The 11,958-nt window shown below is 43.9% G+C and overlaps 1 protein-coding gene across 1 annotated transcript; it reads right to left on the reverse strand.

Moving 5' to 3' along the window:
* Positions 1-1,099: 1,099 nt before the first annotated feature.
* On the reverse strand, positions 1,100-11,158 carry LOC129832817 (39S ribosomal protein L12, mitochondrial-like). The gene is made up of 5 exons (XM_055896829.1): positions 10,964-11,158; positions 8,055-8,247; positions 4,636-4,710; positions 4,199-4,336; positions 1,100-3,779 (listed from the first exon to the last, which is right to left on the reverse strand). Exons 1-5 carry the CDS (start codon positions 11,020-11,022, stop codon positions 3,663-3,665), a joined length of 582 nt encoding a protein of 193 aa, XP_055752804.1. The 5' UTR covers positions 11,023-11,158; the 3' UTR covers positions 1,100-3,662.
* Positions 11,159-11,958: the final 800 nt, after the last annotated feature.

Genomic DNA, 11,958 nt, shown 5'->3' on the forward strand with positions numbered 1-11,958 from the left:
GAGCATAAGGTAACCAGTCCATCCAGTTTGCATAATAATAGTCATCACTGAAAGGCCATTACTAAAACTTGTAAAGGCCTGACCAATTCTGTAGCAAAGACATCTTACATAAATGTTTTGTAATGTTTTTCTGCCTTTAGTAATGATGCAGTGCAGTAGGCTATGTATTGTATAAATCATTACTTTAATTGTTTTTCTGTGTGGGGGTTATATAGGCATATCTATAAGCTCTAACATGCTTATGGGTGTTTTTAATGAATCCTCACCTTAGAAAGCGATGTCCATTTTGATGTATTAAGGCTTTGAAACAACATGGACAAGGACCACGTTTTGGGTACTGCCAAGGCATGTCCAGAGTGCATAAGAGGAGATTACCGCGACTCACATAGAATTTGACTGTGGTCTTCTTGATGACTCATGACTGCTGGTGTGGCAGTAATACGGTCAACGCAACAGCTCTAGGTTTAGAGAAAAATGTGCAGTTTTAAAAGCAAATTTCCTGCAATTCTACACATTTTGCCATAGGGTGGAGAGAAATGTTTGCCGTTATTAATATATTTGAGTCGGAGTAACTAACAAAATCAATGAGGCTCCCAGTCGGTAATTTGAACATGATTGCTAGCTGGCCTCTAGACTAACTTCCAAATATAAAACAATTTAAGTTGACATAGTAGAATACACAAGGTGCAATTTAGCAATGTGGTTTTGCATCAGCAGTTTCTCTCTTATGTCGGTTACTGACAGTCACTCAACTAGCTATTATAACTCTCAACAGTAAGTTGAGACCCCAGAGGATGGGGGGGATCCGTGGGACTACAAAACCAGGCGGGGCTGCCGGTTGCCCTGGGAGAATCAGCACAGCTCTCTTCTGCCACCTAGTGGCTCTTTTACATATTAAACTCCATTAGAATTTGAAACAAAGTGAATTCAAAATATGGATGTCTAACACCAAATTAAGCTTTACAAAAATATAAATATGTAATCACATCATTATGAATACGTTTCACATAGGTACTATTTAATAATCCTACATAGTCTTTACAGCACAATCTAATCTGTCAAATGTGATCCAATGTAAGATTATATTCAACCAACCAAAGAAATGTAACTTGTATTTTATTTTAATTTTAATCACTTCATCATTGATCCTATATCAGCCATACAGTATACAGACCAGGGGTTGGAACCAAAATTATTTTTCCAAATCGTTTAGTTCTGAACAGAAAAAAAAAGTTGTGTTCCACTGTTTCGACCAGCAAAATAAAGTTCAGAACCGGTTCAAACAAAAGTACCGGTTTATAACGTTCCTTTCTGTTCCTTTTTAACCTTTAAAATCTTTTTATTTTTTACATTTAGCTGATTAAATTACTTCACCAATCATTGCAGATAGAGCAGGCAAGCTTGCGTGATGGACAAACAAGATGCGACTGACATTTTGCGGGTGGGGAGAGAACAAGAGTGTTGAGGAGGAGGCTTGAAGCGCTGGGCATCGTTTTGACATGCGTTATCTGATTTATGTCCACAGAATTATACCGAGGAGTGGCTTCTACGGAAGAACTTTTAATGTCCTTTGACCTTGCTAGCCAACAAGCTAGTTTGTGCAGAGCGGCACCAGACTTTAAAAAACACGTCTTACCTTTTTGTAGTTAATAAACCCAATGTGAAACGTGATAACTATGCCTATAGTATCCTTAACTAGCATCAAAAAATTCATTTAGTCTTCTAGCTAATTAAAAAATCTCTCCCCCTATCTTCTGAATCGCGATTGTAAGTCACTACAGTAGCCTAGCTTCGGGGGGGTCATTTCAGATTTTCAGTTTGCAGGCAGATACTGGAATATGTTTCTGAATGACAGTGGGGGCTTTGCCTAGGCACTTTGTTGCGTTTTTTGTGAGAGTAGAAACGCCTGGAATGTAAAAGAACGTTATTAACCGGTTCCCATGCTTTTAAAATAATGGTTCTATGGATCACTTTCGTTCCAGGTTCTGTTTCTGCTACTTGAAAAATGACGTTATTTTCCGGCTTTTCAGTTCTGTTCCGTGAACCGGTTCCAACCCGTAATGAGGAATCAGCTCCGTTCTCCTGGTTCTAGATAACACGGTAACCTTGGTAACCATGTCTCCCTACACAGCAGTCTGTTACCAGTCAGGGGGAGGGTTTCTAAAAAAGATGTGTTGTGAACGTGGTACCTCAGTCCTCTTGATGACCCAGACTCACACCACTCATAGAACAACCAGCAAAGTGCTCATTTGACAAATTTAGTTCATTAACGCAGATAAAATACCAGCGGAGGCTGGTGGGAGGATCTATAGGACAGGCTTATTGTAATTGCTGACATGGAATTAATGGAATGGAGTCAAATGGAAACCACCTGTTTGACTCCATTCCATAATTCCATTCCAGCCATTACAATGAGCCGGTCCTCCTATAGCTCCTCCCACCAGCCTCCTCTGGAGAATACAGACAGTCAAACGTAGATATTTCAATGGTCACTGTGGAGGGTTGTCAAGAGAAATAACATGCCACGTTAGCTACGAGGCTTTCAGGGCAACTCACCCCCAGACAGACAGGAGGTCCAGGGCAACTCACCCCCAGACAGACAGACAGGAGGCCCAGGGCAACTCACCCCCAGACAGACAGGAGGTCCTGGGCAACTTACCCCCAGACAGACCGGAGGCCCAGGGCAACTCACCCCCAGACAGACAGACAGGAGGCCCAGGGCAACTCACCCCCAGACAGACAGGAGGCCCAGGGGAACTCACCCCCAGACAGACAGACAGGAGGCCCAGGGCAACTCACCCCCAGACAGACAGGAGGTCCTGGGCAACTTACCCCCAGACAGACAGGAGGCCCAGGGCAACTCACCCCCAGACAGACAGGAGGTCCAGGGCAACTCACCCCCAGACATACAGACAGGAGGTCCAGGGCAACTCACCCCCAGACAGACAGACCGGAGGTCCAGGGCAACTCACCCCCAGACATACAGACAGGAGGTCCAGGGCAACTCACCCCCAGACAGACAGACTGGAGGCCCAGGGCAACTCACCCCCAGACATACAGACAGGAGGTCCAGGGCAACTCACCCCCAGACAGACAGACCGGAGGCCCAGGGCCAGCTTGACTGCAGCCCAATGGGCAAAAGTACCAGACTGATAGATGGGCAAAAGTACCCATTATCCACCCTTCTCCTGTACTGTGCCCTCATATTCCCAGTCATGGACTTTTAAATATGGAGCTGATGTAAACATTGGCTTGAGGGAGTTTGAGTTTCCACCATTGTTGAATCAATGCGAGAAAGAACGCAAGAGAAGTACACACTTCGGGAGAAGGATGGAGAATCGGGACAGAGCCAGCCAGAACAAACAAGACAAATGGGGGAGTAAATTGACGAGCGGCCGGGCGGCGGGCGGGTGTGTTCAGGCTCTGAGCCTGAGGAGTTCAGTCTGAGTTAGTTTCTCCCGCCCCGCCTCACACCGCCCAGTTGGTAGCTAGTACAGCGACGTTGTCAAAAGGCAATATTTCAGTTTCCTTTTCCAAGGTATTGGTTCCTTTGTTCTTTAACTGCTGTATAAAACAGATAGTCAGAAGATGGGAGTAACCGCAGCCAGACGGTGGATCGGGGTCAGACGGGTGGAGGCAGGGAGGGAGAGAGGAGGGACGGTTTACTCCAGCACCACAGTGCCTCCTGCTGTCTCCAGGGCCGTCTTCAGCTTCTCCGCCTCCTCTTTGGACACATTGGCTCTGATCTCTTGGGGGAGGGACTCAACCAACTTCTTAGCCTGGTAGAGGACAGAGGAGATCAGTGATCTACAGCAACAATAACACAAAGCAACCAACTTCTTAACCTGGTAGAGGACAGAGGATCTATAGTAACATTAACACAAAGCAACCTCCTAGACGGACGTGATTGTATGTCTTTCAGAGTAAGAAACAGAAGGAGGATTATACAGAGAGAACAGAGAAGTCAACCAACCTCTTAACCTACTATATACATAAAGAGAGCAGTACCAGAGTGAAAGACCTCCAACACAAAGCTCTCCTATGTCTCAGACTGATTTGACTCTGTGTACTTTAAGCGTGGACACTGGAGCGTGTGGTCAGAGACGGAATGGACAAATGATTACAGAGACAGGAAAGAACTAAAGAATGATTGTCTGGCTGTGACATCACACAGAGGAGAACAGGAAGACCATCTGACCTGCACCAGGTTCAAGCCTTGGATGCAGTTCTTCACTTCTTTTATGAGTTTCACTTTCTCTGCTGCCTTCAGTTCTGTCAGTTTCACTGTGAAGTGTGTCTTCTCTTTCTTCACTGGTGCCATGTCCTCTTCCACTGCCTATAGGAGCAGAATGAATACAATGCAAGGTTAGAACATGTTCTATCTATGCTCTGAGGACACTACATGACATGTTTGTGTGTAAAGTCAAGCAGAACGATTGCATTGCAGTAGAGAAGCTTACATTGGGCATCGAAACTAAACGAGGTTAAAGCTTTTATAGATAGAAGGCCAATGAGCTCTGCAGGGGTACCTCCTAGATCAAGTCATATAGGGTGGGTTAACCAATACAGGTAAAGAAGCTTGATAAACGTATTGAATAAAAACACAGAAACAAACTGAAACAATCCCTGTCTTACCAGAGCTGCAGGCGCTGCTGCTGCAGTCATGGCTCCCATTGGCATCATCCCAACATCCTGGATATTCAGGGTTTTCTGGGACAAAAATTAAACATACTTTATTAGCAAGTCAAATGTTACTCATCACATGCTTCTTAAACAGCAGGTGTCGACCATCAGTGAAATGCTTACTACAGTCCTTCACAACAATAGAGAGAGGAAGAGAATAGAGAAATAATAGAAAAATACACAATGAGTAATGATAACATGGCTTTATACACGGGCTACCAGTACATATAACTAGGAACAAAGTGGCAGATAATAAACAGTAGCAGCAGCGTTGGGGAGGCAGGTAGTCTAGTGGTTAGTGTTGGACCTTTAACCGAAAGGTTGCTAGATCGAATCCCCGAGCTGACAAGGTAAAAATCGTTCTGCCCCTGAACAAGGCAGTTAACCCACTGTTCATAGGCCGTTATTGAAAATAAGAATTTATTCTTAACTGACTTGCCAAGTTAAATAAAGGTTAAATAAAATAATACATTAACTGTATGATTTGCTTCCACAGACAGGAGCTCTGTGGAATATATATATTTTTTTAAATGTGATGAGTCAAAAGAGTTGGTGCAAAAAGGGTCAATTGATATCTGGTATCTATTGATCTGACTAACTATTTAGCAGTCTTATGGCTTGGGGGTAGAAGCTGTTCAGGGTCCTGTTGGTTCCAGACTTAGTGCATCGGTACCGCTTCCCGGGCGGTAGCAGAGAGAACAGTCTATGACTTGGGTGGCTGGAGTCTTTGATTATTTTTAGGGCCTTCCTCTGACACCACCTGTTATAGAGGTCCTGGATGGCAGGGAGCTCAGCCCCAGTGATGTACTGGGCCGTACGCACTACCCTCTGTAGCGCCTTGTGGTCGGATGCCAAGCAGTTGCCGTATCAAGCGGTGATGCAGCCAGTCAAGATGCTCTCAATGGTGCAGCTGTAGAACCTTTTAAGGGTCTGAGGGCCCATGCCAAATCTTTTCAGTCTCCTGAGGGGGAAGAGGCGTGGTCATGTCCTCTTCACAACTGTGTTGGTGTGTTTGGACCTTGATCTTTATTGATGCAGAGGAACTTGAAGCTCTCGACCCGCTCCACTACAGCCCCGTCGATGTGAATGGGGGAGTGATCAGCCCTCCGTTTTCTGTAGTCCACGATCAGCTTCTTTGTCTTGCTGACGCTGAGGGAGAGGTTGTCGTCCTGGCACCACACTGCCAGGTCTCTGCTGGAGAGCCAGTACTGCATGCATCAACACTTTGTTCATTTGCACAACGTCTTTCATCCACATTCACCTGTACATTTCCAAACTCAAAAATGACATTTGGTATCGCCTAGTTGGTCTGCTATTACTTGTGCTAATTTTGTTAGCATTCTGGTAATAGACACCCAACGGGTGTTTTTGCGGGTGTTTTTGGCGCCTCCCTGTGTCCTACGCCGGTATTACTGTAAATCCCAGGGTGAGAGAAGGACGGTATGACCATATGAAAAGCTGGATACCGTCCAACCCTAGTGTGGACTGCAATAGAGATTGCATCATCTTTGGATCTGTTGGGGCGGTTTACAAATTGGAGTTGTCCAGGGTGTCTGAGATGATGGTGTTGATGTGAACCATGACCAGCCTTTCAAAGCATTTCATGGCTACAGACGTGAGTGCTACAGGGCGATAGTCATTTACACAGGTTACCTTTGGCGTTCTTGGGCACAGGGACTATGGTGGCCTGCTTAAAACATGTAGGTATTACATACTAGGTCAGGGAGAGGTTGAAAATGTCTGTGAAGACACTTGCCAGCTGGTCAGTGCTCTGCGTACGCGTCCTGGAAATCCGACTGTGAAAGTTAACCTGTTTGAAGGTCTTACGCATGTCGCCTACAGAGAGCATGATCCCAGTCGTCCGGAACAGCTGGTGCTCTCATGCATGGTTCAGTGTTGCTTACCTCGAAGCTTAGCTCGTCTGGTAGGCTTGCGGCAAGGTTTCCCTTTGTAATCCGTGATAGTTTGTAAGCCCTACCACATCCGACAAGCGTCAGAGCTGGCGTAGTAGGATTCGATTTTAGTCCTGTATTGACGCTTTGCCTTTAGCTCAGTGTGGATGTTGCCTGTCATCCATGGCTTCTGGTTGTGGTATGTACATACGGTCACTGTGGGGACGACATCGTCAATGCACTTATTAATGAAGCCGGTGACTGATGTGGTAAACTCCTCAATGCCATAGGATGAATCCCGGAACATATTCCAGTCTGGGCTAGTGAAACAGTCCTGTAGCTTAGCATCCGCTTCATGGGACCACTTCTGTATTGAGCGCATCACTGGGTACTTCCTGTATGAGTTTTTGCTTGTAAGCAGGAATCAGGAGCATAGAGTTATGATCAGGAGGGCATGGAGATGGAGATCATTTTCCAGGGCTCTGGCAGTGCTCCTCTTTGCACAAAGGCGGAGGTAGCGGTCCTGCTGCTGGGTTGTTGCCCTCCTACGGCCTCCTCCACGTCTCCTGATGTACTGGCCTGTCTCCTGGTAGCGCCTCCATGCTCTGGACACTACGCTGACAGACACAGCAAACCTTCTTGCCACAGCTCGCATTGATGTGCCATCCTGGATGAGCTGCACTACCTGAGCCACTTGTGTGGGTTGTAGACTCCGTCTCATGCTACCACTAGAGTGAAAGCACCGCCAGCATTCAAAAGTGACCAAAACATCAGCCAGGAAGCATAGGAACTGAGAAGTGGTCTGTGGTCACCACCTGCAGAATCACTCCTTTATTGGGGGTGTCTTGCTAATTGCCTATAATTTCCACCTTTTGTCTATTCCATTTGCACAACAGCATGTGAAATTTATTGTCAATCAGTGTTGCTTCCTAAGTGGACAGTTTGATTTCACAGAAGTGTGATTGACTTGGAGTTACATTGTGTTGTTTAAGTGTTCCCTTAATTTTTTTGAGCAGTGTATATAGGCCAATGTGCATGGCTATGTGTTATATATGTACTATGTGTTATATATAGGCCAATGTGCATGGCTATGTGTTATATATAGGCCAATGTGCATGGCTATGTGTGATATATGTACTATGTGTTATATATAGGCCAATGTGCTATATTCCAGGCTATGTACTATCTGTTATATATGTACTATGTGTTATATATAGGACAATATGCTATATTCCAGGCTAAGTACTGTGTTATGGCTAAGTACTATGTGTTATATAAAGGTCAAGATGCTATATTCCAGGCTATGTGTTATATATAGGACAATGTGCTATGGCTATGTACTGTGTCTTATATATAGGCCAATGTGCTATAATTTATGGCACTTACTGTGTGGCACTGGATACGAACGTCTGCTAAATGACTCAAATGTACATGTCTCCTTATGTTAATCTACACAGTCTACATGTTCCAGTTCCATACCTTGAGGAGCTCATTGAGGTCTGACACCTCTAACAAGGTGAGGCTGGTGATGTCGTGTACCAGCTGGGTGATTTTGGGGGGGTACGCTTTGGGGGCTCCATCCAGAGGGGGGGTGGCGATGACATCAGAAAGGCTGGCTGGGCTGGTTCCGAGTGTTCGGAGGACACATAGCGTTGGTGTCTGGAGCTCCTGCCTGTGGAAACAAATCATACAGTTTATTTTATTGAACTATTATTTTATTTAACCTTTAGTTAACAGGCAGGTCAGTTAAGAACAAATTCTTATTTATTTGAACCAGGCATCTTGCACTGAGATGCAGTGTCTTAGACCACTGTGCCACTTGGGAGCAGAGACTTATGTATCATTACTGAGACTTATGTATCATTCAATTAGAGGACGACTGATTAAATCGGAATGGCCGATTAATTAGGGCCGATTTCAAGTTTTCATAACAATCAGTAATCCGCATTTTTGGTCGCCGATTATGGCCGATTACATTGCTCTCCACGCGGAGACTGCGTGGCAGGCTGACTACCTGTTACGCGAGTGCAGCAAGGAGCCAAGGTAAGTTCCTAGCTAGCATTAAACTTATCTTATAAAAAAACAATCAATCTTCACATAATCACTAGTTAACTCCACATGGTTGATGATATTACTAGTTTAACTAGCTTGTCCTGCGTTGCATATAATCGATGTGATGCCTCTAAATTTAACATTGAATCACAGCCTACTTTGTCAAACGGGTGATTTAACAAGCGCATTTGCGAAAAAAGAACTGTCGTTGACCCAATGTACCTAACCATAAACATCAATGTCTTTCTTAAAATCAATACACAAGTATATATTTTTAAACCTGCATATTTAGTTAATATTGCCTGCTTACATGATTTTTTTTTAACTCAGGAAATTGTCACTTCTCTTGCGTTCTGTGCAAGCAGAGTCAGGGTATATGCAGCAGTTTGGGCCGCCTGGCTCGTTGTGAACTGTGTGAAGACCATTTCTTCCTAACAAAGACCGTAATTAATTTGCCAGAATTTTACATAATTATGACACAACATTGAAGGTTGTGCAATGTAACAGCAATATTTAGACTTAGGGATGCCACCCGTTAGATAAAATACGGAACGGTTCCGTATTTCACTGAAAGAATAAACGTTTTGTTTTCTAAATGAGTTTCTGGATTTTACCAAATTAATGCCCTAAGGCTCTTATTTCTGTGCGTTTATTATACTATAAATAAGTCTATGATTTGATATTTGATAGAGCAGTCTGACTGAGCAGTGGTAGGCAGCAGCAGACTCGTAAGCATTCATTCAAACAGCACTTTCCTGCATTTGCCAGCAGCTCTTCGCTGTGCTTCAAGCATTGCGCTGTTTATGACTTCAAGCCTATCAACTCCCGAGATTAGGCTGGCAATACTAAAGTACCTATTAGAACATCCAATAGTCAAAGGCATATGAAATACAAATGGTATAGAGAGAAATAGTCAGATAATTCCTATAATAACTACAACCTAAAACCTCTTACCTGGGAATATTGAAGCCTCATCTTAAAAGGACCCACCAGCTTTCATATGTTCTCATGTTCTGAGCAAGGAACTTAAACGTTAGCTTTTTTACATGGCGAATTTGCACTTTTACTTTCTTCTCCAACACTGTGTTTTTGCATTATTTAAACCAAATTGAACATGTTTCATTATTTATTTGAGACTAAATATATTTTATTTATGTATTAAGTTAAAATAAAAAAGTGTTCATTCAATGTTGTTGTAATTGTCATTATTACAAATATATATATAAAAATTATATACCGATACCGATACCAATAGTCGGTATCGGTATCGCCGTTGAAAAATCATAATCGGTCGACCTCTACATTCAATCCAGTGTTTCCTCTATAGAGCGTGCAACCCGTCCACCTAAGATAGTTTGGTTTCTATTGGTGCTATTGGTGCAAATTAATTTACAACTATGCACTAATGAATTAGATTTAGGCTCCTGGATGTTACTTTTGGGGCCTTTTGAGTCCCATCTTGAAAAACATCTAGGCCTATGGGGAATGACTGATTCAAAGTTGTCATAGATCTCTCAAAGATTCTTCAAATCCACCACCAGCTTGTAATCTAGCAGTAGCTAGTTAGGTACTATTCCTCATCCTGCTTTCCCGCCTGGTTCAGTTGGGAAAGGGAATACCTAGTCAGTTGCACAACTGAATGCATTCAACCAAAATGTGTCTTCCGCATTTAACCCAACCCCTCTGAATCAGTTGTACAACTGCCACAGTAAGGTTGACAAGATCATTACACAACGGTGAAAATCTATACAAATCACCAATCACAACCAGGAGGGAAGCTCTAGCAAGGTACAGGATATGACATCCCTTTGTCAAAGTTAAACACAAATGCCATACAAGAAACACATGACCTTGACTGGCACATCTCAAAAGGAAGGAACAGGGTGCATTAGGTCCATGGAACTGTCTAACGTTATTTACTGCTAACTGAGCCTTCTCGCTCTAGATTACAAGTTAGTTAGCTGGTTTTGCAACACAATCCCCGTGACATGCCCGTGACAGATTAATCCATTTGGCTGCAAGATTGTGCCTCACTAGCTAGCTAACGAGGAATTGGTGGCATTGCGGTTGGCTAGCTAGCCGGCTGATCATACAATCCGTTCTTCACAAAGTAAATGGATGAGCCCAGGGTTATTATGTTAACAGTTCTATGTGACTATGTGATTCAGACTATTTGGGGCACATAAATGGTTAATGCATGACAAATTAGCTAGTAATTCTCTGCCCTTGACGCTTTAAGCGTTAGCAAACCATCTAGCTCCTGTGTCCCACTGTTCTAGAATTTACACAAGCACCGTTACAGCTGCAATCCCCGGTTAAATATGACACCCGCTTACCGATGTGTCTTTGCGGCGATTCGCAGTGCGGTCCGAATGCAATGTCTTGTGCAGTACATGTTTATTATTTGTGCCCCCGGATCTCCTATAGATTTTTACAATTCACAGTCACAGTGTAGCCTGTCAATCCTGGTCCTTCTCCCTCAATAGCACATGGCGTCCTCCACTCTCTGTTACTGACCTACCCACAATGCATTGCGCCACAAACGAGTTGTAGTTCGACTAAATAACTTTATTAACAAAGTATCTTTTGTCAATCTCTGTGTGTGCGTGCGTGTGTGTCTCTCTCTCTCTCAATTCAATTGACTTTAAAGTTCATTATTACTTACATTGTCAAAGTATACATATAGAAATATATATTTGGGAGATAAAGAGGACATGTATACAGTACATTTGTTTTAAGTGTTTAATGTCAGACACCCCTCTCTTGCTCCCCAGCCCTACGCCATCATCACCCCCAGCTGTATGGAGGACTTGGACCAGGAACTACGACAGATGTGACTTATTACATCATAGAGAGAGCTGGCCAATGTGGAGCTACTACCATATAGCTTCTAGCCATTAGTTCACTCAGGGTGAGGGTTCTATCCATGAATCCAGACTACCACACTGTTTTACCACGTCACTTCTGTTCCCCTACAGGAACCCAGACTACCACGTCACTTCTGTTCCCCTACAGGAATCCAGACTACCACACTGTTTTACCATGTCACTTCTGTTCCCCTACAGGAACCCAGACTACCATGTCACTTCTGTTCCCCTACAGGAACCCAGGGTGGGGTCTAGCAGACATCGACGTTCTGAGACAGCTGGCGTTTGGGAACGGGATGCGTATGGAGAGGATGGTGAGCCTCTTTAACCAGTCTGCTTGTGTGTATGTATAAACTAATGGCTCTTTAAGGGTGGACTATACTGTACACACAGAATGTGTAACATAGAAGGTATGTCTGCTGCTAGCTCAGTCCTTCTAAAAGGATGTTGAGGATCAAGTCTTC

Source organism: Salvelinus fontinalis, chromosome 34 (genome assembly GCF_029448725.1).
Source record: "Salvelinus fontinalis isolate EN_2023a chromosome 34, ASM2944872v1, whole genome shotgun sequence".
Lineage (NCBI taxonomy): Eukaryota > Metazoa > Chordata > Actinopteri > Salmoniformes > Salmonidae > Salvelinus > Salvelinus fontinalis.

Coding starts and splice junctions, on each gene's coding strand:
- LOC129832817 (XM_055896829.1), bottom strand. CDS start 11,022: ATGTACTGCACAAGACATTGCATTCGGACCGCACTGCGAATCGCCGCA. Junction 8,248..10,963: donor ATCGCCGCAAAGACACATCG/GTAAGCGGGTGT, acceptor TTGTTTCCACAG/GCAGGAGCTCCAGACACCAA. Junction 4,711..8,054: donor ACCTCAATGAGCTCCTCAAG/GTATGGAACTGG, acceptor TTTTTGTCCCAG/AAAACCCTGAATATCCAGGA.